The sequence below is a fragment of the Malaclemys terrapin genome, chromosome 4 (assembly GCF_027887155.1).
Source record: "Malaclemys terrapin pileata isolate rMalTer1 chromosome 4, rMalTer1.hap1, whole genome shotgun sequence".
Lineage (NCBI taxonomy): Eukaryota > Metazoa > Chordata > Testudines > Emydidae > Malaclemys > Malaclemys terrapin.
In genome coordinates, this window is record NC_071508.1 from 97,166,527 (window position 1) to 97,189,904 (window position 23,378).

The 23,378-nt window shown below is 40.9% G+C and overlaps 1 protein-coding gene across 2 annotated transcripts in view; it reads right to left on the bottom strand.

Annotated features, from left to right (window-relative positions):
• LOC128836295 (neuroendocrine protein 7B2-like) overlaps positions 1–23,378 on the bottom strand; it is a 75,727-nt gene that overhangs the window by 11,738 nt on the left and 40,611 nt on the right. For both annotated transcript variants that reach the window (XM_054026430.1, XM_054026429.1), the window contains exons 3-4: positions 7,244–7,393; positions 531–643 (exon numbers count right to left, since the gene is read on the bottom strand). In XM_054026430.1, the coding sequence (XP_053882405.1) occupies positions 531–643; positions 7,244–7,393 (263 nt within the window). The remainder of the gene's footprint in view (positions 1–530; positions 644–7,243; positions 7,394–23,378) is intronic.

Here is a 23,378-nt window from a genome sequence, read left to right on the forward strand (position 1 = left end):
GGCTTGACTCTGTCTAGAATTTTAGGGATCATATAAGTGAAGTAATTAAGGCTATAAATCTTAAACTGGGCTGGTCCTAAATGATGTATCATCGTCTCGTGATTACAGCAAGAGAAGGCGCTGCCAAGCACGTCCGTTTATCAATATCTGCATATGGAAAGCTGGTTTAGCATAAGTTTAGCTAAACTAAAAGAGTTACAACTATGTATGAGATTTCTTGATTTGTTCTACAAGTACTAGTGGGTCATTGGATTTATCAGGTTCATAATCATCATGCTTTAGGACAAGTGATAAGCTAGAGGCTTCTATTTTCTGTAATTTTCATTGCCTTTTGATCAGTAATATATTTTTCACTTTTTCTTTGCCATTAATTTGACGTTTTAAATAGGTGTAGGTACAATCTCTTTAAGAAGTTTCCTTTCAAATGATTCTTTTTTTCAGGCAAAAGGAACCCATAGCTTTTTCCTTACAGTTGTGTGGTACCATTTAGCAGACCCAGCAGTCATAATAAATAAGAATAGTTTACTTACCCACTTGCCGAAGCTGGGATAGTCGTGTTCTGGATCAAAAAGGTGTTGGTGCAGCTGGTATTCTCTACTGAACTCTGCTGTGTCTGGTGTGTTTTCTAGACACCCATCGTCAGCTGCAAAAAGCAATTAGAAAGCATTAACTACTTACCAACTTGCAAAGTGCACTATGAGCAACACATATTTATTTGCAACATTTCTTAAATTCAGTTATGCAATACAAAACTTTAAAAAAAACCTGGGATACTGGAAATGCTACACAGCTTTTCTCTGAAAGGACTGGGTCAGGGAATTTTTAATTTTTGTAAAAATCTTTTTAAATTCAACTCATTGGAAGCTTGAAAGTTAAATCTATTTCTTTTCCAATTCCACTCCTCTTTCCCCCGCCCACCACCACACTCCATCACTCCCAATCAAAGGCACAGACTAATTTTTTTTTTAGACAGAACACTGCATTCTTTCAACTCTTAAAAAAATCCCCAGTGTTAAAAAGACGTCTGTGCAGTTTATCAGCTACCACAGGAACTTTCTCTAGAGTCAAACTGGTTTTGGTGAAGAGATTTCAACAATTCTGTTTGGGAAGCCCATGGCAGAATGCCTATGTTAGCCCAGGTAGAATCTGCTTTAATAAGCAGCTTCCTGAATGGAGCTACATTTCTGGTTAGCCACTCTGTTCAGGGGAACTGCAGATCTTTAACATGGCACTTATCTCCTATTTCAATGCAGTTTGAGGCTGAAGCTTGCATAGCAAAGGCAATTCTGCAGTTCAAATAACAGTTTGACGTGTCCAGCAACCTCATTTGAGATACAATGGACAATTCCTGAAGTTGCATCTCAGAACATCAGCAGGATTGATATTCAGAAAACCTGTCTGATAGGTTTGTCAGCAGGTTGTATTGCTGTTTGAACTTGGTGTCATCACAAGAGAACAACTGGACTTTGTAGGGGCCATTTTCCACCTACAGCTGTTATGATGATATCTCTATTTTAGATATTTAAATGGTACCCATCATCAAAGTAGCTGAGCACTTCAACATCTGTAATTTATGTATCCTCAAAACACCTCTTTGACGAAGGGAAGAGCTGTTATCCCCTAATAATACAGGGAACTGAGACACAGAGACACTAAATGACTTGCCCAAGGTCACACGAAGTCTGTGGCAGATCTCTAGAATCCTAGACTAGCTCCTTGATGACAGCTCCTCCCCAAGAGAGGAGGACGGCCCTCAGTATTACAGACGCATAAGCGCCATTTTCAAACAACTTCTAAGACAAAAACTAACAGTAGAGACAGAAACAGACTTGAGGAATGCCTTGAAACCTTTTATGATCCAACACAATCCTTCTCGAATACAACTGTGTTGAAATATAATGACCCAGATGAAGGACAGTGCATGGACCTTTTTCTGCCACTTGTTCAGAGATTTGAAAAGGCATTTCTGTTATCTGTTGACCTAGGTGCTTATGGCCTGTTTATGGCACTAGATAAAGAGGTAAACTAGCAGTAGTTGAATTGGCAAATAAAACAAGCTAATAACATTGGTGCAGAACCAATAACTTTTGAGATGAGAGGACACAATTAATGAAGATTTTGTTAACTTGTCTTCCATGCCTCAAGAAGGGTCATTTCAGAATAGCAGCCCTGTCAAGTACAAAGACACTGAAGCCGCATACATTACAGGTCTACAGAGACAAAGAGCCAATAGGAAGCATGACTGGAATAGACATCTATGCTGTCTCTCTGAGGTGAAATCCTGGCTCTATTGATATTAATGGCAAAACTCCTGTTGACTTCACTGGGGCCAGAATATCACTCCTAATAAATAAATTTTTAGCCTAGAATTCAGCAGGAAATGAGATAAAGTAATTCTCTTAAAGTGGTACACTCTCGTTGAATATAAATAAAATTATTCATAATTTCATTTTTTTTAAATTAAGAAAAAAATCAATTGTTTCAAAATCCTTGTTGTAAAACACTGAGGGTCTGATACTGATCTTAACTGGCTCACTGATTTCCAGGGAGTTTCTGAGTTACCTCAGTAAGAGATCAGAATCAGGCCCTGAAATATTCTTTCATTTTTATGTCCGTTGTTTGAAAAACTCATTCATTTTTGTAAAGAACTGCTGCAAAAGTTCATCATGACGTTATAACTATGAACTTGCAAATCCTGATGTGGGATGCAGCAGGCAGCATAAAATTGCTGTGCTTCAGTAGAGGTCTGAGCAGAAGCTACATGTGGTGCAATTAAGTTTAAACACAAGGCATCCATCCTGCTTACTGTGATGAGTTTCAAGCAGATTGTGCTTCTGCTCCCTTACTCTCAAGAGTCTAAAGAGACATATGTTCAGTCTACATCTTACTAATGAAATGCTCAGCTACCCAATCCCCATTCTGGCCTATTAAGAGTAAACTAGACTCGGCCATGCAGCAGCACCCATTAATGCAAACACTCCTCACTTGGGCTGTGCAGGAAAAGTCCAATATGGCACATACTGTAAAACACTTATGATAGATGTCACCAGATAGTGCTGTTTCACAGTTTTCCAAATTCTTTTTCTTGTGTTCAGTCTTGGGAAGACAAGCAGTGTTGTTAGGTTCTGGGCTATGCAAAGTTCTGTTTAGAGACAATTTCTGCATGGAGGAAGCTGTGCAAGCAGCTAGAGGAATTTACTGTCTGCTTTAGTCTCGGATTAGCATCAATTCATAAAGACAGTAGCTCCTTGAGAACCGGGCACTGATGTTGGACTGAGATTCCTGCAAGAAGGGATTTCCCTGCATGATGTTTGACCTCTTCTGTTCTAGGACGTGTGTGTGTGTGTGTATGTGTAAGTAAATAAATAAATAAAAAGTTCCACTTAGTATATACTCAGACTCTGCAATCACTGATTTCTCCTCTAATAGACAGCCAACCTGCCATGCCCTGGACACCTGCTACCACTTGGCTGCTATTGGGAAAAGGAGCAACAATATAATAATTATGGACAAAGGTAAGATTAATCTTTAGGCACAATAGGTATAGTGCTAGGGCTCCTGGTTCAGGAATAATGTCTTTGCTTGATGATATCACAGTAATGCTATCGTGCAGAGGCCAGAGTCTGTGAGGAGCATAAGACTGTATGCTCCACTGGAGGAATGAAGAAGCCCTGACCTAGCAGGGGCAAGAGTCCTAACTCCTACTACTCATAGTAGAGGTCTCCAGCTTTGGTAAGTACCTTTGGTAAGAGGACAGCCCACCACTGCCACTTCCGGTTCTTCGAGGGGTGGGGGTCTGGGGAGGGACAAGGCTCTAGACAACTGCTTTGATTTTTTTGTCAAGATGGGACTTGCCTTCTGCCTCCCTCCTGACTACTGTTCCTGCCATCACTGCAGCTCTTTAGATAGGCCAACAGGAATGGAGACTATTACCACTGCCTGGAGGGGAAGGGACCTCCAACCTATTGCTGGAGCCTACAGCCTACTTCCCTCCTCCCCAGCCCACTGTTGTTGCAGGCATCAGTGAGCACGTCTACACAGTTTTTTAAAACCTGCGGGAGCAAGTCTCAGAGCCCGGATCTATGGACTGGGATTGCAGGGTTCATACTACAGTGCTAAAAACAGCAGTGCAGACACTGTGGGTTTGCATTGGAGCTAAGGCTCTGAAGCCCATTCCCTTCCCTGGGTTTCAGAGCCTAAGCTCCAGCCTGAGCCTGAACACTGACACTGCTGCTTTTAGCACCATAGTGTGAGGCTGAGTCTGTAGAGCCAGGCTCAGAGACATGCTGACATGGGTTTTATAATGCAATGTAGATGTGCTCAGTGTTAGGGATAAGCCCAGAGAGAAAGGGGGCCCCAGTCACCGCTGCTATTCCTCACCTCCTTGCGAGAAACCCTCCTGAACTACCACTGTGCCCCTCATCCTAGCACAGAAATCATTTGTAACTTGCCCTCTGCCAACACCCCACACCTGAGCTGTGTAGGGTACTGCTCCTCAACCAGTAGAGGGATGTGCGTGGGTGACCCAACACTATCACCTCAAGCCGGGGATGGGGCTGTAGCAGGGCTGTGGTGGCCCTGTCTCAGGGCCCGAGATTGCCTTAATTCAGCATTGATGGATACCAGCGTTACTGTATAAACAATAACTTGGAAAGATTTGTTTTCCACTAAACAAATCCACAAACCTCAATGAGGAAATTCTCTAGTAATTTCTTTGCTTAATATAGTTTTAACAGTCATCCCTTGGACACAGACTTGAGTTTCCACTTAAGGCTCTGAAAACCATCCTACTGAGATACTAGTAGATATAATCTCCACTCAGAATATATCCATGAAAGAACATTTCACAGTCAGCAGCACTTTTCCAGGAATGTTCTCAATTCTCATATCTGGATGCATCATCTTAGGCAAAATCATGATTATTTAGCTAAGAAAAAGAATAGAAGGGAGTCTTTTAAACATCATTCCATTGAAGTCCCAATTTTAATCTTGCTCTTCTAACCACTAGCAGAAGATCTGAGGGGTAAATATACAGAAGAGAAAATTTGCCTGCAGTGTGGAAAAATATAATCTACACCTGTCGGACAAAATGTTCATTGAACTGAATATGAACTTACGATACTATTTCAAAGAGAAGCAGTCACCATACTTTTTGCCTCTCTCGACATAGCAGCAATCGGGAGCTCTTCATACATTTCATATAAAGTTATCATTAGGGCTGTTTGGAAATTTTCAGAATTTTGACAAAAAATGGGGGGAAAATTGCAGATATTTTTATGAAAAATATTTTTTCTTCTCTGATCAGCTCTACAGCTAGTCAGAACATTTAGTTAAAAGATTAAGGAAAATTGTGTTACTGTATCTCATCCAAATACCATTACTAAATACTACACAGAAAACTTTTCTCAATTATGAAAGTACATCTAAGTTCAGAAATTTAAAATATGGTTTAAATGATATAGTACTCACTCCTGTTAGAGCCCATTCAGCTCCCATTGCAAACAACCAGATTTTAGTCACTGATTTAAGTGCTGGAACCCTGAGGGCACACCACAGCTGAATCTGTCCCTTAGTAAACTACAAACTCACATGAATTGTGCCCAGGGTATCTGAAAGGATCAGCTAAAGCTCTAGGATGAAGACCACTTTGCTTTTCTGGCACAATGGAATTTTCTACAATGAGGGTAAAGCTCATGCAGGAAACAGAGCCTTCTTGGGAGTCAGCCCAAGACTGTGGAACGAACATCAGAAACTAAGAACCATCACTACCTCACTATCACCTATGGTAAGTGCAGACCTTGCTTTCTCTAACATCAAGCAGTGTGTGTGTTTGTGAGTCTGTGTGTGGGTAAACAAACTCCAAAACAAAAACATTCCTCTGCTTCTACTTATGGCTGCGATTTAGTCACAAAGGTCACAGAAGTCACAGATTCTGTGACTTCCAAAGACCTCTGTGACTTCAGCCAGCCCAGGCCATGGGCAGCAGTGGGGACTCCCGCAGTTCCCAGCCACCACGAGCAGCAGGGGGAACGCCCAAAGTTTGGAGCCACCAGCGGAGGGGGACCCTGGAGCTTCCAGCCCACCCGCAGCTGCCCAGGCTCTTCATTATATCATGGATATTTTTAGTAAAAGTCAGACAGGTCACGGGCGTCCGTGAATTTTTTATTATTCTTCATGACCTGTCCATGACTTTTACTAAAAATATTTGTGACAAAATCTTAGCCTTACTTATACTTCCCCCACAGTGGAGAGGCTGAGAGAACAAACGTGATTTGCCCCGCTGTCTCTCTGTCATGACCTGTTGGAGGCGGTGGCAGAGGTGGACAAAGAGGGGGATGGAGATCCTTGCAGGTAGGGACCAGGCTCCCCAGAGGGCTTGCCCTACTTGTTGCCCCGGCTCCACATCGAGTACCACCACCTGGGCTTGGCCCTCCTGGTGCTGGTCTCACACTTCGCCCAGGTGCAAGGTGGCGCAGGCCAAGCCCTTGGAGCAGCAGTGGTGCCTGCGCAACCCTGATGACTTTGCCTTCCATGGTTGCCTGGCTGCACCAGGGATGGGCTCAGGGGAGCCCAAGCGAGTGGCACCAGGTGGAAGCTGGGGTTTGTAACTCCCGCAGGGTGCAGCTCTGGGACAGGGGAGCCCCATCATTGCAACTCCCCCACAGGGCCTCCAAGGGTCTCTGAGATGGGGCCAGCTTTAAGGTGCAGGGGCTCATCACCCCCACCCTTCCCTGGGGATTGAAGGAATGGGGGTGGGGTAATCCAGCTCTTATTGGAGGGTGACGGATTCTGCTGCCTACTTAATATCAAACCAATTACAAAATAAGAGTTTAGGTCCTGCACAACCCCCAGTTGACCACTCACCTGCACCTCACACACCCGTGCCCCAAGGCCCCCTGCACTTCTGTCCTTCAGGTCCCCTTAACTTGCAGTACCACTACACCTCTGCCTTGAGGGTACCTGTAAACACACCTACACCTGCCTGTCATGACGGAGGGTTGGCTGGGCCAAATTTGAATGGCATTGTGACCCCATGCACCACACTTCTCACTACTGTAAGGAAGTGAGGGGGCCACAAGTAAAAAATAAAAAAAAAAAAGCTCAGTTGGAGTATGATTCAAAAAAGGTTGAGAACCTCTGACTTAATGCGCTATTGGAAAGTGCTCAGATACTATGATGACGAGCATGGTCTAAAGAACCTGAATAGAATAGAATAGAATAGAATAGAATAGAATAGAATAACCTGTGTTTCCAATAGGGCAGGGATTTGGAGGGTCAGGATAGCCTTGATCTTCACTGAAATCCTTTGGTATATTATCTCCTGTCAACTCAGCCACAATATTTGGGATATTGCCATAAGGACCCAAGTGCTGAAGACCTTCATGAGCACCACCTAATGAAGACAGATTTATGCACATAATATTACAAGGTTAAAAGTAAGATTTTGCTTTAGTTTTTCCAAGAAATCCAGGCCAAGGTTTTCAAAAAGAGAGCCTCATTCAGGCTCCAAACCCCACTTTTAGCACTTCTTCAGCGCTTTTGAAAATTGTGCTGAAGAAGTGCTTGAAAATCTTAGTTAGATCCTATAAATGGATTAGGAAGCCTAACTTCAGGCATTCATATTTGAAAACCTTGGTCCACGTTTTTTATAAATACGTAAGAGATAGGTAGGAAAATACTGAAACAAATATTTAATGTTTGAGACAATAGTGGAACTTTTACCATACTGTAATCTTCAGCTGCAAATTATATCATTCATGACAATGAACAGTAATCATGTTGCAGGACAGAATTGTCCCAAGAAGACAAAGTTAAAAAAGAAATAGCATTGTGTGTACAGTTTGAAGATAAATTCATAAATTCAGTTGTATGAAAGGAACTCAGATGTTATAGTAAAGCTGGTTATATACACTATAACCTAAAATATACTTGTGCCTCTAAATAATTCTTAAAGCTGAATTTAAGTGCTTTCCTAAAGTAATAGAAATAAAAGTGAGTAATAGCCCAAATTGTTAACAGAAAATATGTCTCTTCCCCTGAGAATGAGGAGTTTAAAAGGGGCAGCCCTGTGCCTTAACTCACCCTTTTGCACGGTGCAGGCTGAGGCAGCCAAGCTAATGGCTGGTGCCTCCTTGTGGTGGATGTCCAGTGCAGGTACTCCATAGGAAAGGTATACAGTGACCAGATAAATGGCTTGGAAAAGAGACTTAAAGAGAGGTGTTCGGTAAAGGAGCGAACGGGGGGTGGTTGGGGACTCCTATGATTGGTACAGCAGGGAGCCAACCCCTGTTATTATAACCCACCTTAACCCACCTACGAGGGGGTAGGAGTAGATGGCAAGGTCCCAGCAATGGATTTGCTAGCGGGACCTGGATGGAAAAAGAGGGGGAGCTGGTAAAAGCCCCCCCCCCAGTAATTACGGAATAAACATGGGGTTACCTGCACTGTACACTTTTATCTCCCAGATAGTCCCAGACAGCTAATAATAAAGTTGTGGCCTGATTAAATTCATGTCAAATGTCTCCTGTCCTTCTTTCGGTATAGCCAGACAACTACAGAACCACATAATCAATGTGTGTTTGTACATCCATGTATGCTGTTTGGTTCACAATGGGACAATCTTGCAGATAAAAGCATATCTATACTTGTACATGGTACAGACCTCTTGGCACTGAAGCTCTGTCCATAAAGGAAACAGAGGTATTTAGCAGGCTCCAGTGTGCTAAATAATAAACACGTTTAAATGTACTGCCAAACATTCCCTTGATTGAGTACAATGCAATCTTTAATATTAATATAAAGGATTGTTGCCTTTCAGTGTCAGTAGTCAGGATTTTTTTCTTCTTTCCAAAAGATTTTCAGATAATTGCACCTGTTCTAATACCATATTTTTGCACACTTGAGTGATTTACTCATGTTTGCAAAGTTAATTTCTTTTAAACCATGATAAATAGCATATCCAGCAATGACTGAAGTGGTCAAAATGAAGTGCTGCGAGTGTACCAGACAGATATTTTATGCACAGTAATTCACAAACTTTATTAATTTGAGCACTGTAATATTGTTGATTTTGATAAACACTTTATGGTTACATACAATGGAGCTACAGAGTCACAGTAATGTGATATAAACATATACACTATCATCCAGGAAAGATAGTATAAGACTGCTCTCTTGAACCTGGTACTGACCAGGAGTTAAAACAAAGGAAAATAGACTAAATATCAGAAAACCACTGCTTATTGGCAAGATCTATTATACTTCCAAGGGAAGCAATGGAAACACCATTGTTTGAGTCATTGGACTGGACAAAGCACTAGAAAAATATGCTATAAACCATAGGGAATAATCTGGTACTGACAGAGGGATGCACCAGATGAATGTTTAGATGTTTTCCATCTCTAATTTCTGTGGACTGGTTTTTACCACAGCCCTTTAACAGTCAGAATATGTCAGATCTGCTTGCTTGTATTTCATTTTCTTCTGCAGGATGAGCAAGCAGAGCATTGCTTTAGGTGCCCTGGGTAGAGGTTTCTATATATTTATATTTAAAGTCAATTTCAAATACTGCATACATGCAACTAGCTGCTGAGACTGGTATTTGTTTGTATGCGGCCTGGATTGCTACAAAAGAAATGCAATTTTGGGAGTAAATCTATTTCCCTGCTGCTGCCATCACTGCAGCTAACGCTGGTCAGAAAATTTCAACAAAAACTAAATTGATTGAAAACAGAAAACAAATTACACAATTTCACCCCATTTTTCCAAAGAACTAATTGCAACACACTTGCTGGGAGGACAGAATAACCACCCTGCTCTGAAAACAACCACAAAGTGCAGCAATTTCCCCACTATGATATTGAATGCCCTCCTTGATAACACATGCCAGCAACAATTTCAGTTAGCCTGTCTTGTTTAAATCTTGCTCTAGTTGCTGCTGCCCATCTACCAGTAGTACAACCCAACTGAATCTGCATGCTTAGGAGCAATGACCCCTGTCAATTACAAACAAGGAACACTTCCCTCAGCTGAGTCAATTTAACAAAACAAGTGAGCAGCAGACTTTCATCATCTGCACTGAAACTTAAAATTAATGTAGAATTTTTAAAGACAAATAGAAGGGATTATTTTAAAAAAAGAGGTGGTTTGGCCAATGTTAGAAAAGAAAGAATAAACAATAAAACAGATCGTGAATACCAGTGGTGAGTAAATATCCCAGATGAATCCCAGATCCCACATGAAAGCCCTTTAAAACCTTCACTCCCAAACTCATGTTATCCACTCTAATTTTTGTGTGTGTTTTTAAACACGGCAGGGCAGATTCTTGAATGTATCCAAGCTCTGCACATATGCAGTGAGAAGGGGCATTGTCAGGGAGCTGCAGCTCCATAGTCCTGGGCCACTCAGCCCCAGTGCAAATTAGAGCCACCGGGGAGCAATTCTAACTTACACACACTAATGTAAGGTCCCTAGGGAACTTTGTTAGTCAAAGATCAGGTGTGTCAGAAGTCTGCTCTGTCATGCCTCCTTCCCACAATCTCCCACACCTTATTAGGGATGGGAGGTGACAGGGAAGGAGGCAGCTATGCTGGAGAAGAGTTTCCTGTACAAGGGAAATTCTTTTCTAGCCATTTCTGGCTGTTTTAGGTTCAAGTAGAGGTGCAAAAAGGATCTACCACATTAGAGAAGCTGATCTTGCGTATATCATAATAGATAAATAAATAAATAAATAATAGCTGAGACAAATGGCTTGGTCGCTATCCCACTGGTTTCAATATACCCCTTGCAAGCTGTTTTAAGGATCAGGAGTGGCTCTCCTAGACTGTCTTTTCTCTGTGAGGATTTTATCTGGCCTGACTGGTTTTTCCCTCTCTGGTGTGCTGGTAGGCATGCTCTTAGAAGGAACAACAAATGCAGACAAGAGTGATTCAGTGTACTTGTACTTTCAGAATGCCTTTGACAAGGTCCCTCATTGAAGGCTCTTAAGCAAACTAACCACTCCTGGGATAAGAGGGAAGGTCCTCTCATAAATCCGTAACTAGTTAAAAGATAGGAAACAAACGGTAGGAATAAATTGTCAGTTTTCACAGTGGAAAGAGCCCTTAAGGATCCATACCGGGCCCAGTGCTGTTCAACATATTCATAAATGATCTGGAAAAAGGGGTAAATACTGAGATGGTAAAGTTTGCAGACAATACAAAATTACTCAAGATAGCTAGGTCCAAAGCTGGCTGTGAAGAATGATAAAGGGATCTCACAAAACTGGGTGACTGGGTAACAAAATGGCAGATAAAATTCAATATTGATAAATGCAAAGTAATGCACATTGGAAAACATAATCCCAACTATACATGCAAAATGATGGGGTCTAAATTAGCTGCTACCACTCAGGATAGAAAGCGAGGAGTCATTGTGGGTACTTCCCTGAAAACATCTGCTCAATGTGCAGCAGCAGTCAAAAAAGCTAACAGAATGATAGGAAGCACTAGGAAAGGGATAGATAAGACAAAAAATATCATAACGCCACTATATAAAGCCCTGGTATGCCCACATCTTGAATGCTGTGTACAGTTCTGGTCACCCCCATTTCAAAAAAGATATATTTTAATTGGAAAAAATACAGAGATGGGCAACGAAAATGATGAGTGGTATCAAACAGCTTTCATATGAGGGGAGCTGGGAATGTTCATCTTAGAAAAGAGATGACTAAAGGGGGATATGATAGAGGTCTATAAAATTATGAATGGTGTGGAGAAAGTGACTAAGTGTTATTTACCTCTTCACATAACACAAGAATCAGGGGTCACCCTGTGAAATTAATAGGTAGAAGGTTTAAAATAAATGTAAGGAAGTTTTTCTTCACACAGTGCACAGTCAACCTGTGGAACTCATGGCTAGGGGATGTTGTGAAGGCTAAAAGTATAAGTGGGTTCAAAGAAGAATTAGATACATTAATGGAAGATAGATCAATCAATGGCTATTAGCCAAGATGATCAGGGAAGAAACCTCATGTTCTGGGTGTCCCTAAATCTCTGAATGCCAAAAGCTGGCACTGGATGTGTGTGGTTAGAAACATCAACCTTAATCCCTAGTATTTTGGAATATACAGTAGTGCCTAATCTGCATCATCTGTGCCTCTTGTGGAAGCAGGAAAGAAAGAGAGGGTTTAAGTGTAGCCATTTTAATTTGTTAGAAACAGAGCAACTGTTATGCTAAGTCTTAGCCTAATATCGCGAGACCTGTAGAAGCAGGGCTCACGTCAGAAGCGAGTGGAAAAACAGCAGCGCAGAATCAGCGTGACCTAGCCTTGAGATAACGATGTTTTGAGAAGTGAAAGTGAGAAAATGCTGGATTACACAGGATATAATATAAATAAAATGTAGTTGTTTTCAATTAATGCATGCCACAAAAGAGTATAAATGCTTGTGTGATATTGCTTGTATTTTGGAGAAACTGAGGCAGAGATGCTCTCTGTCAGCTGCATCATCTGTGCCCCTTAACTTACATAGTACCCCCACCAGATTCTTTCCCTCTGGAGGATATAAGCTTCTTTTAACACACAAATAAGATGGAATGCTACTGTTCTAAATCAGTACCTTCCTAATATAATTCAGTGAGAACTGTGACTATTTCACACAATTTCTACCCTTTTGAAACAGAGATCGGCAATACACTTGGAACATCAGCCAACTAATGGATTTTATATATGATAGAATGATCATTAGTATTTCTTACAAATATAGCAATGTGGGGGGAGAATGAACATGAATGAAAACCAGACATTAAAAGGTATAAAATCCTGCAATGCACACTCAAGGGCTTAATTTGCTCATGAGAGAGTCTGATATTACAACAACTGTCAGCAGGGATAAGCCATCCTATAAAGAACATTGATCCCTCAACAGCTCCCTTTGTTACATTTCATTTACTTCTGCCTGTCTCTTCAAGAATTAATACTTTACTTATGTAGTGGTTTGCCAAATCCCATTCAAATAAGTCCTCTTACTTTGAGGTATGATCATCTACTACAGAGATACTTACTTCTAACCCCTAAAGCACTCCAGACAGATTTTTAAAATGATTTTGTGGTAGTATTGAATCTATAGAGGTATGTTCATGTAATCCTATCACACAAAAAACCCACTCTGTTTATGACCTGCTGTTAAACAGCAGCTGCCACTTTGTCTTCTAGGTTCCCATGATCTTGGGCAAGTCACTTAGCCTCTTTATAGCAGTTTCCTCATTTGAAAATAGGAATAACAATACTTTCCTACCTCACAGAGTGTTTTGGGAGGATAGACTCACTGATGGTTGTAGAGCACTTTGAGATCCTTGGGTGGAAGGTGCTATCTATCTAGAGACAAAATATGATTTAACTGAATAACTTCAGCGTTCGTGTCGTGCTCTCCATCAGTACCTGGCCCAGGCTGGGGAAGCTAATGATCCACCCAGCAGACCAAATTCAATGATGAATCCTGGTCACGTGCCACCTGAGGCATGTTGCGCATACACTAAGAAGAAGACTGAATTAAGTAATGAATTCTCATTAATCAGTTCTTGCCACATTCTGTGAGGTAATCGGTGATGACTCCGTTTTATAAATGGCAAAATTAAAGCAAAGAGGTTAAGGGCCACATTTTCTTAAATGGTTTCTAATTTTGGGTGCCTAGTTCAGACATACAGGCCTGATTTTCAGAAGCATGAGCACTGGCAGTTCTCTGAATATCAGGCCCTGGCTGTCTTAAGTTGAGCATCTGAAAAGAGAAGACGACAAAATTAGGAGTCACTTTTGAAAAAATTCACTTACGTGACTTGCCCAAGGCCAAAGAGGATCAGCAGAAATGGCTGATCAGTTCTTGGCTCTGCTCCTCCAGGTCTCAAACCACAAGAACAGGTCTTGCCTGTAATAAATGTATTACGCCCAGATCCTCAAAGGTATTTAGGCATCTAACTCTCCCTGTAGTTCACATTTGGATATTGCGTAGGTCTCACTAAGAAGTCCTACTATAATTTTTTCTCTGTCTCTCTTTCCACTTGGGTTGTCCAAGATAGCCAAGGAATTTGAGTGTCTAGTGATGTTACATCCCACTGGGAGTTAGGCACCTAAATACCTGGGACTCCGTTCCTTATTTTCCCATGATCTCATTATTCCCCAATATGCATGAATGCAGGTATAATTTATTTTAATGCAATTTTTTCCAAGTGTCATGAGCCTTGTCACATATCAAGAGAAAGGGGATGTACATTCTATCCATAATCCACAGTGAATCGCTCAGTGTCATTTGGCTCCTAACTTTTAATAGCTGCCATGTTAAAACATGTACAACGTGTAACATCACTAGACAATCAAACTCCTTGGCTATCTTGGCCAACCCAATTGGAAAGAGATACAGAGAAAAAATATTGTAGGTATTTTTAGTGAGACCTATATAATATCCAGATGTTAACTCCAGTACCTATTTTTATGGATAAAAAGCACATAATGCCCCCTTTTCAATTTTTGTGCCAAAGCTTTGGTATCCTAAATCCCACACCCATATTGATTTGATAACTTCACTTACTCTGTATCCTCAGAAATTTGTATAAAATGGAAAGGAGAGAACAATGTCTCAGAGAAAGTTGGGCTTTTTTAAAAAAAGTGAACAAAGCCCTAGCATACTGACAAACATCATGTATGCTTTAACAAAATCAGTCCTACTATGACTGCAATTTTATGTCATATATGCAGCAGAAATCTCTCAACAAAGAGTAGCTACAATAACCTGAATCCCAAACTGTGACGTGGTCTCTTTGCACCACGTTGACAGTGCAAAGTGGCCCTAAAGCAGTATAACTAGCTGTGGGAGGTCCATCCCAATACAATGACATAATGTCGCCGAATCCTACATCACCTCCCCCAGCTGCTAGCATAGGGAATGTCACTAGAGCAAAGAGGACACAGCTATAATATCCAGCTGATCTCCAGCTGTCATGTTCCCATGACCTTTGGGGCCATATTCAGCAGATGTAACCTAAAGGCTACTCTGAGTTACAGCAGAGGACCAGCACACAGACAGCCCAGATCAGAGGAAAATGCAAACATCACTTTTGCATTAGTTTTAACAAACCTGTCCATGAACAATATTTTTGGTCATTTTCTAGTAAGAAAGCAATATTGTCCATGTATGAGAAAAATAAGTCTTACGGTTAAGGCACAGGTCAGGCAATCTGGCACTGTCTGTCTCAGTCTTCCCATCTTCAAAATGTACAACAAAGAGCAGGGCCGGCTCCAGGCACCAGCTTAACAAGCAGGTGCTTGGGGTGGCACCTGCGGCAATTCGGAGGCGGCAGGTCCCTCACTCCCTCTAGGAGTGAAGGACCTGCCGCTGAACTGCCCCGCCGATCACGGCTTTTTTTTTTTTTCCCCAATTGCCGCCGCTGATCGCGACTTTTTTTTTTTTTTTTTTTTGCTTGGGGCGGCAGAAATGCTGGAGCCAGCCCTGACAAAGAGTACTTCCCACTGTTCCCAGTGTGGGGAAAGATTAATTCATTAATATTGGTAAAGTGCTTTGAGATCTGGTATTACTGAAGGGTAAAGGATTCTTTTTCCTATAATTATTAATGTATAATATTAATCTGCATAGCCTATTTGTATACTTGTTTCAGAAGATAAGATTTCCTGCAAGGTACTAAATTTAAAGGATGTTATGTTAGATATTGATGTTGTATGTTAGATATTGAGCCATCACGCATTAAACAAAAACTTCTACCCTCAAAGGGTTGTTCAGTGGGTTATGTGATATGAGTTTGGTTGTCTTAAGCTTGAGATCAGTGGACAGATATCCACATCCCCCTCCCTTGCCTCAACACCCTCCCCCAAACAAACAAAAAACCCCTATGTCAGTAGTCTCTGCAGGAAGAGCAAAAGACTTAGTCATCAATGGAAACGTAACTATGTTCTTATCCCTGCAAAGTGGTCAGGTCAGACAGTGGAGAAGCTTTCACTTCTGCAGCTTGTGCTGTATCAGTTTTGTGGATCAAAGTCTTCAGTCTTATAGGGCTTAGCACCTCTCATCTGTACTACATTCACTCAAAAAAATTCTTTGGAGGACAGAAAAGAAAATATCTATTGCTTAACATTTTGTTGTAAATGTGATTTGGCAGAATAGGAGGGAGAGTGCTTCCCTAATGAAAAAGAAATCAAGAGGAGACAATTGTTTCAAAATTAAAATAAGACTTCAGTTGTTCTTATTACTGTGAATGGGAAGCTATAAACTGCTCCAGCTAAGCTGCTGGTGCCCCCATGTGCATAAATGTGGTTTTACTGCTCTCCTATGTGTGATAAGATAATTAGTCTTAAACGTTGATTCATTTGTACATAACGCCAGAACTCCAATATTTTAAAAAATCTTTAATCCTAAGAATCTGCATGAATTTTACAGCTGTACCACCAAAACACAGAGAGGTATTTCCATGGAGACTGCATTGTCTCTTAGGTTGTAGACAGGGAAAGTGTCTTATTCTATGTTCTGGATAGCACTAAGCATACAATAATGTTTTTTGAAATGCTGGGGAGGTTTCCTATGTCCATATGTCATGCTTTAGATAAATGATAATATAATGTTGTTTTGTTCAAACCTGATTAATTTGTTTCAATTATTATGCATTAATTCAGACAGGATACCATTATTCTCCTCGTGCTGTATTTCCTCAAGTTCAGAGAGCGTTCATTGTATAATACTTCAGTAATCAATTAAAATGGTTATTAAAAAAGCCAAATAAGACTTTCCTTTATTTTTTCCCACTTGCTTTCAAGTTTTTTCCTTAGCATACAACCCTGCTACTGTGTAAGAAGATAAGGTAGCAAGGAGAGTTAATGGTAAGACTGAAAATGCCTGAGTGTTTATTTAATGTGGGATTATTATGCTATTACGGATTCAGAGCACATCTGCAAAGAAAATCTGCTTGGTGGACTGCAAAGAACGTGCGGCTTCCTAGAAAGTTGAAAAGGTAACATAGAATTTTGATTTATTATACTACCGCTGCACTTATCCCATCACTATCATACAGGATCCATATGGCTTCTACCAGAAGTTAGCATGCAGTACACCATCTGCTCACTGATACATGTATGCTCTCTGAGTTAATTTCTAAATTTTGCTCAATTTTACCCCAGTGGAATTTGCTGTTTCCACCATGTTAATGCAGCTTTCAAAAGTCTGCTACAGCAACACCTTAGTCTATATAATAAGATTCCAAGATTGTCATTCTGTCTTTCTGTCACTCAGAAGGCTTTAATGTCTGTTAACTCAGTGTGAAGCAATGAAAACAGCTAGAAGCAAGGCTGGGAGCTCTTTTTGTTTAGAATATCACCAGGTTCAATCATCACTGGGATTTTCAGTGGGTAGGGTGACCAGACAGCAAATGTGAAAAATTGGGACAGAGGGTGGTGGGTAATAGGAGCCTGTATAAGAAAAAGACCCAGTGTGTTACGTTGTCTCTTTCAGAAAGCACTCAGGATCAGGAGCCTGAAGGCTTGTTCAGACTTCAGCAGCCACTGGCAGCTCCCACTCTGGACCCAGAAAGGCAGCAGTACAGACAGGTTCCCCGTTGTCCCATCACCCCAGGGCAGCGGAGACCGTGTACATGGGTGGGGGGAGGGACACACCCCAACATCTGCTCCTCCTCCCCCCTCCACCCACTCTGCACAGTAGACAGATGCTCTCAGTCCCAAGCAGCTTGGCCAGGAGTGGCTCCGGAGGAGATGGGGACAGAAGCAGCAGTGACTGCACATGGCAGTGGAGCAACGTGGAGGAGGGGAACCCCTGCTCCAGCGGAGTCACCTGGTTGGCTGTCCAACTGCCCCCCTGCAGTTTGAGTCCCTCTGCCCTCTCCAGATGCTGCTGCTCACCTGGCTGCCTCCTTGGGCCCAGCTGGCTCTTGGCGGTCAGGTGGGACTCAGGTACCAAACTCTGCACCAAGTGCCCTCTTGAGTAGGCCACCATGGGCTGCCGCCCAGTCCACCCACCCCTAAAGCTGGCCCTGCGTATGACTGTGAGTATTATGGCTAAACCAGCAGGGCAGAAATACACAGAAATTAAATTGGCCAGAGACAGAAATGTAGAAAAGCAGGAAAAAATGCCAGCAATATGGCAACCAGGATTCAGGCAAATATATAGAAATTTTAATAAACTCAACCATTATGCTAAAATGTACAGAGAAAGCAGAAAAGTGTCTGTATTAAGTACAGAAAAGGATTCCGTAAGTGAAATGGAAGAGCTGTTCCTAAGCTCAATAATGGAAGAGGCTGAAAACTCAAAGGATCAGCTAATTAAAATGTGCAGAAATGGCACTTACATGACATACAAAATAGACACTGGGGCACAAGTAAATGTAATAAGAGAAACTGAAATGGGCATATGTAAGAAGTACATAAAAGTGGGTACGTAGAAAGAGTATGTGAAAGACTATAATGAAGGAACAATTCCAGAGTTGGGGCAGTGCACATTGATACAAAGGGGAAATGATAAAACCAAAGAGTTTGTGGTGCTACACAGAGACAAGCAACCACAGGTGTGAGTTCCTTGGTCTCATTAAGAGAATATATGCTACAAATAGACAGAATGACAACACAGAACTAGGTACGAAAGTATTAATAGGATTATATGAAAATGGATTCTCAGGAAATGGTGCCTCCCCATAACAAATAAGATACAGTTAAGAGATGATTTAGAACCTGTGGAATGTGCTACATGAAAAGTTCCACAAGTCTTAAGAAAGAGTCTAGAAGAGGAGCTGCAAAACAAGAGAGCAAAAGGTATCATTCGGTGAATAGAAGAACCAACAGATTGGGTTTACTTCTAAGTAATCATAGAGAGGAAAGGAGGGGGACTACAGCTGTGAATGGACCCTAAGGAGCCGAAGAAAACCATAAAAAGATAACACTTTCACTCGCCCACAAGAAATGAACTATTGTCTGAGATGGCACAAGCCAAAAAGTTCAACAAATTAGATGCATTGGCAGAATTCTGGCAGATCCCCTTAAACACTGGAGCTCCAAGAGCTGCACTTTCAACACACCATTTGGCAACTACAAAAGGCAGTCTTAGGAAGCAGTAATACTTTTGGCTCCCGAAGTATTTCACTGTACAATGAGTCAGATGCTAGAGGGTCTATCAGGAGTGAAAGTGTACACTGATGACATAGTATCAGAGGGGTAGCCGTGTTAGTCTGGATCTGTAAAAAGCAACAGAGAGTCCTGTGGCACCTTTAAGACTAACAGATGTATTGGAGCATAAGCTTTCGTGGGTGAATGCCCACTTCGTCGGATTTCCTGGACTTTGCTAAAATGTACAACTTTCATCACGAGACATCTAGTCCCAGATTCCTCAAACCAATGGATAGGCTCAGTGTATCCCAAATTTGGGACGCCGCCTGTGCAGGGAAAGTCCTTGGCAGGCCGGGCCGGTTTGTGTACCTGCCGTGTCTGGGAAGCGGCGACCAGTATGTCCCTCAGCCCGCGCCACTTCCAGCAGCTCCCATTGGCCTGGAGCAGCAAACCGCGGCCAGTGGGAGCTGCGATCGGCCGGACCTGCGGACGTGGCAAGTACACAAACCGGCCCAACCCACCAGGGCTTTCCCTACACAAGCGGCATCCCAAGTTTGGGAAACACTGGATTAGCTGAATGTGGAGTATGTATAGAGAAGAACTTGCTCAAAAAAAAAAAAAAAAAAAAAAAAAAAAAAAAAAAAAGCCTTGAATGCAAGTGAAGGTCCATATTTAGCACGACTCAACTATACAGCTACACCTGCTGAACTGTGAAAAGTCATCCACTGCACTACTCTGCAACATATGTATAAATACTCAAATACCAGATATAGGACAAAAACAAAGGATGACTAAGGAGTCTGTGATAGTGATGAAAAGACTGGGACAGTACAAACAGACAAAATATTACAAGAAAGGAGAAAGACCTCTTTCACAGTTAAAAAACAAAGACTGAGCGAGACTTTGTCAAGATGGGTGCTGGCCACTCAAAGCTACAGTGATCAAAGAGGAGTCACCTTGCTCAAACTCTGCGACCACAGATGAAAGCAAAATCTTATAAAGAAATTGTAAACATCTTCTTAAAAACACCTGACAACTTGGCCAAGATAAGTGAAGTAAGAGAAGACGTACAAGTTGAAAACAATTCACAAACTGACCCTGTTACTGACAAAGAGTCTGAACTGTCTGCTACAGACAAGGACTCCCCTAAAAGGGTTTGCAGTACAGCAGATCAGAAAGGTTGCTGAAATGCCCTAAGAGACTGATCAATATATGTTAAGGTTGTGCTAAAGCAACCTGAAGGGTTGTTAAATTAGTTATTGTATTTGTTATAGTTTGTTAATTTAAATTAATACTGTTTTAGTTCAATCAGCAATTTAGAAAGGGATCTAAAAAAGAGAGGATGTGCTGTTGAATAAGTTCTCTGGGAAGCGTAGAGATGCCACACTTCCTGCACACTCTTCATGCAGTCTTTAGGGTTTCCTGTGACATGCTCCCTGTTGGGACCAGAAACAAAAAAGCCCAGTATCAAGGGAAGTCATAGGCTGCAGCTACACAGAGGAATAGAGTTTATTATCTGATTCTGTAAATAGTTCCTGTTCATAATAAAGAGTTTATATAAGAGTCTTTTCATCATAAATATACTACATTGCCATCCAATTTATAAGTTCTCAGCCATTCTGAGGTTATAAATTTTTCACCTGTGCAGTGTACAGCTACAGTAAGGCATATAACTATGCCATGCCAAGAGTCCTATACTACTGTGAAACCAGAGGTAATGCAACCAATCACCAGCCTTTATCTACACCTAATTTGCATGCAACAATTTCATTGGTTGTATGAGAGAGACTGCACAGATGGTGGATTATTTGGACCACCTGTCACACTCATGTAACAGCACAGGGTTTCAGCTACTCGTCCATGATAATGTTCCTGCTATACTGAACTCCCTGCCCAACATTTTCTGCACTCTTAGCCGAACCTATTTTAACTGATTAATTAGATGTTTTTCACTGGAGATAACACAAGGCCTTTAGAGATTCACAGAGCAAAACAAATAAGATACAAATATAGAAATGTATGTAATGATTTAAATCAAGAAAGGGATTTACTTCTCAATTCTGGGAATATATATTCTATTATGCTAATATATACCAAACCACTTTTTCTAGGTAGTAAGGAAAGACTTGAAATGCTGATACATATGTTCTCATATGTCTATTTTAAAAGAGAGTTGCTTTTGGTGTATGTGGACTTTTACATGAGCAGGACAGTAACTGCAGTTGTCTATTGTCAAATTAGCTCTGAATCTTTTAACTTAAAAAAATATTCCTAGTTACTCCTACCTCCCTCCACCAAAGTGACAAGTTTTTTCAGGGAGATTCTAGTGCACTTGTCCCCCTTTTCTTCCATATTTAGGATATGTACACACTATGGCTTAAGTCGATATAACTTACACTGCTCAGGGATGTGAATAAGCCCCACCCCCAAGCGACATAAGTTACACTGACCTAAGAGCTGGTGGTGTCGGCAGGAAAACTGGAGTAATAAGTCAATGGGAGAGCTCTCTCCTGTTGGCTTAGAGCGCCTGCACTAGCTATCCCGCTGTAAACTCTGTAATGTACCCATAGCCTAAGTCTATGTTGTCTTCCTCAGTTCCTTAAGCATAACCATTGAGCTGCTGGCTAAGAAATAGTAGAAAAAGTAGGGACTAAAAGGAGGACTCTCTTGCAGGGGACTGCATAATCTTCCAGTATTTTTTCCTTACATCATCTTGCTTTATGAACTTCACAGCCTTTTTTAACAATAACATTTTTGTTATGTTAAAAGGGTTATCAAAGCCCTTATTTGGATTTAAAAGATTATCAAAATAAACATTCAGCAGTTTGCTAACACTTGTTTACTATATAACAGCCACTACAATCCTGCCTCTAAAGTGGCCAATTAAATTGCTTTATAGAACCAGTGTAGCTACATTGGTGCAAAAGGTTAGCAAGTAACAGATTGCTACTTGGCTGTGGTGATCCGTAAGCGTAGGAATTTCCTTTCCCAGGAGTGTCTCAGCCCCTACTTCACCATACTTAAACAATATCAAAAAGCATTTATACTTACTTTTTTGTTTGTTTGGTTGTTGTTGGTTTTTTTTTGTTCATTCATTTTGTTTTGTTACAGGTCTTGTTCCTTTAATATTAAACTTTTCCTCTTTATATTCAGGTGCCTCTCCCCCATTTATCTACAGGTGGGTTGTTTTTTTTAAACTGTTTAGATTGGTCATGATTGTCCAGCAATGGTAACTGGGAACTCATAGGAGAGCTCTTTGTCTGCAAAATGTCAGCTGGCTAGCTGACTGACTGATGTTACTCAGAAGTTTGGAATGTCAGAAGTAAATTGACAATGATGGACTAGCTGGCAGACTGCAAGAGAAATGGTCAAAGGTGCGACTTTTCACATGGGTAGCGTGTGTGTGTGTGTGTGTGTGTGTGTAAAAATATATATCTACTCCTATCTGAAAATGGAGTACTACAAATCAGTAGTAGTCTTGATTTAAATAAGAATCAATATTAACACAAAATTAGCATACATATATTAGTGTCCGTTCAGTGACTGAATAAATAAAATTTCCTAGCGTGCATGACAGTGCATTGTGTTATCTGCCAAGCTATTTGATCAGTCTTCTGTTGTCATTACTTCTTCCTTTGAAGTATAGTCCCCTTTCATCAGCTATAATGAAATCAAGAAGATTTATCCAAAGCTGATGCTACCCCATAGTATGGCTGGCAGGTGGTATTCTAGGATTAACATGACCATTTCACCACTAGAAAGAACTAAGTATATTACATTAGCAATATAGTAAGTTTTCACCCTCACATTACAATTACACACTGGGATCGCCTACAAAGCACAATATTTTGAACATACCTAATCACTATACTAAAACTAAAAACTGTTTTCCTAAAAACTAATGACACCAATAGAAAACAAAATCCATAATGCTGTTCTTCCCCAAATAGAAAGCATAGATATAAAAATATTATAAAATGATATATTCTTAATTACTGAATCAGTAATTGGTGTTTGACCTGCTGAAAACTACATTAATGCAATGTAAAAACTGCACAGTTAAAATCACTACCAGGAACACAATCCATGGCAAGGTTAACTTGGTTGGATTGCACATCATGTACTTCATTATTTGCATTTAAAAACAAAAACATGACATGAGACTTATTAAGTTTTGCATTTTTTAAAAAGCAAAACCAGAAAATCCTATGTATGTGCAATATGGACAAGTTAATTTTGTGGATGGAACCTTAATTTGCCATAAATTTCTCTGATGCAGGCTTTTTTACCT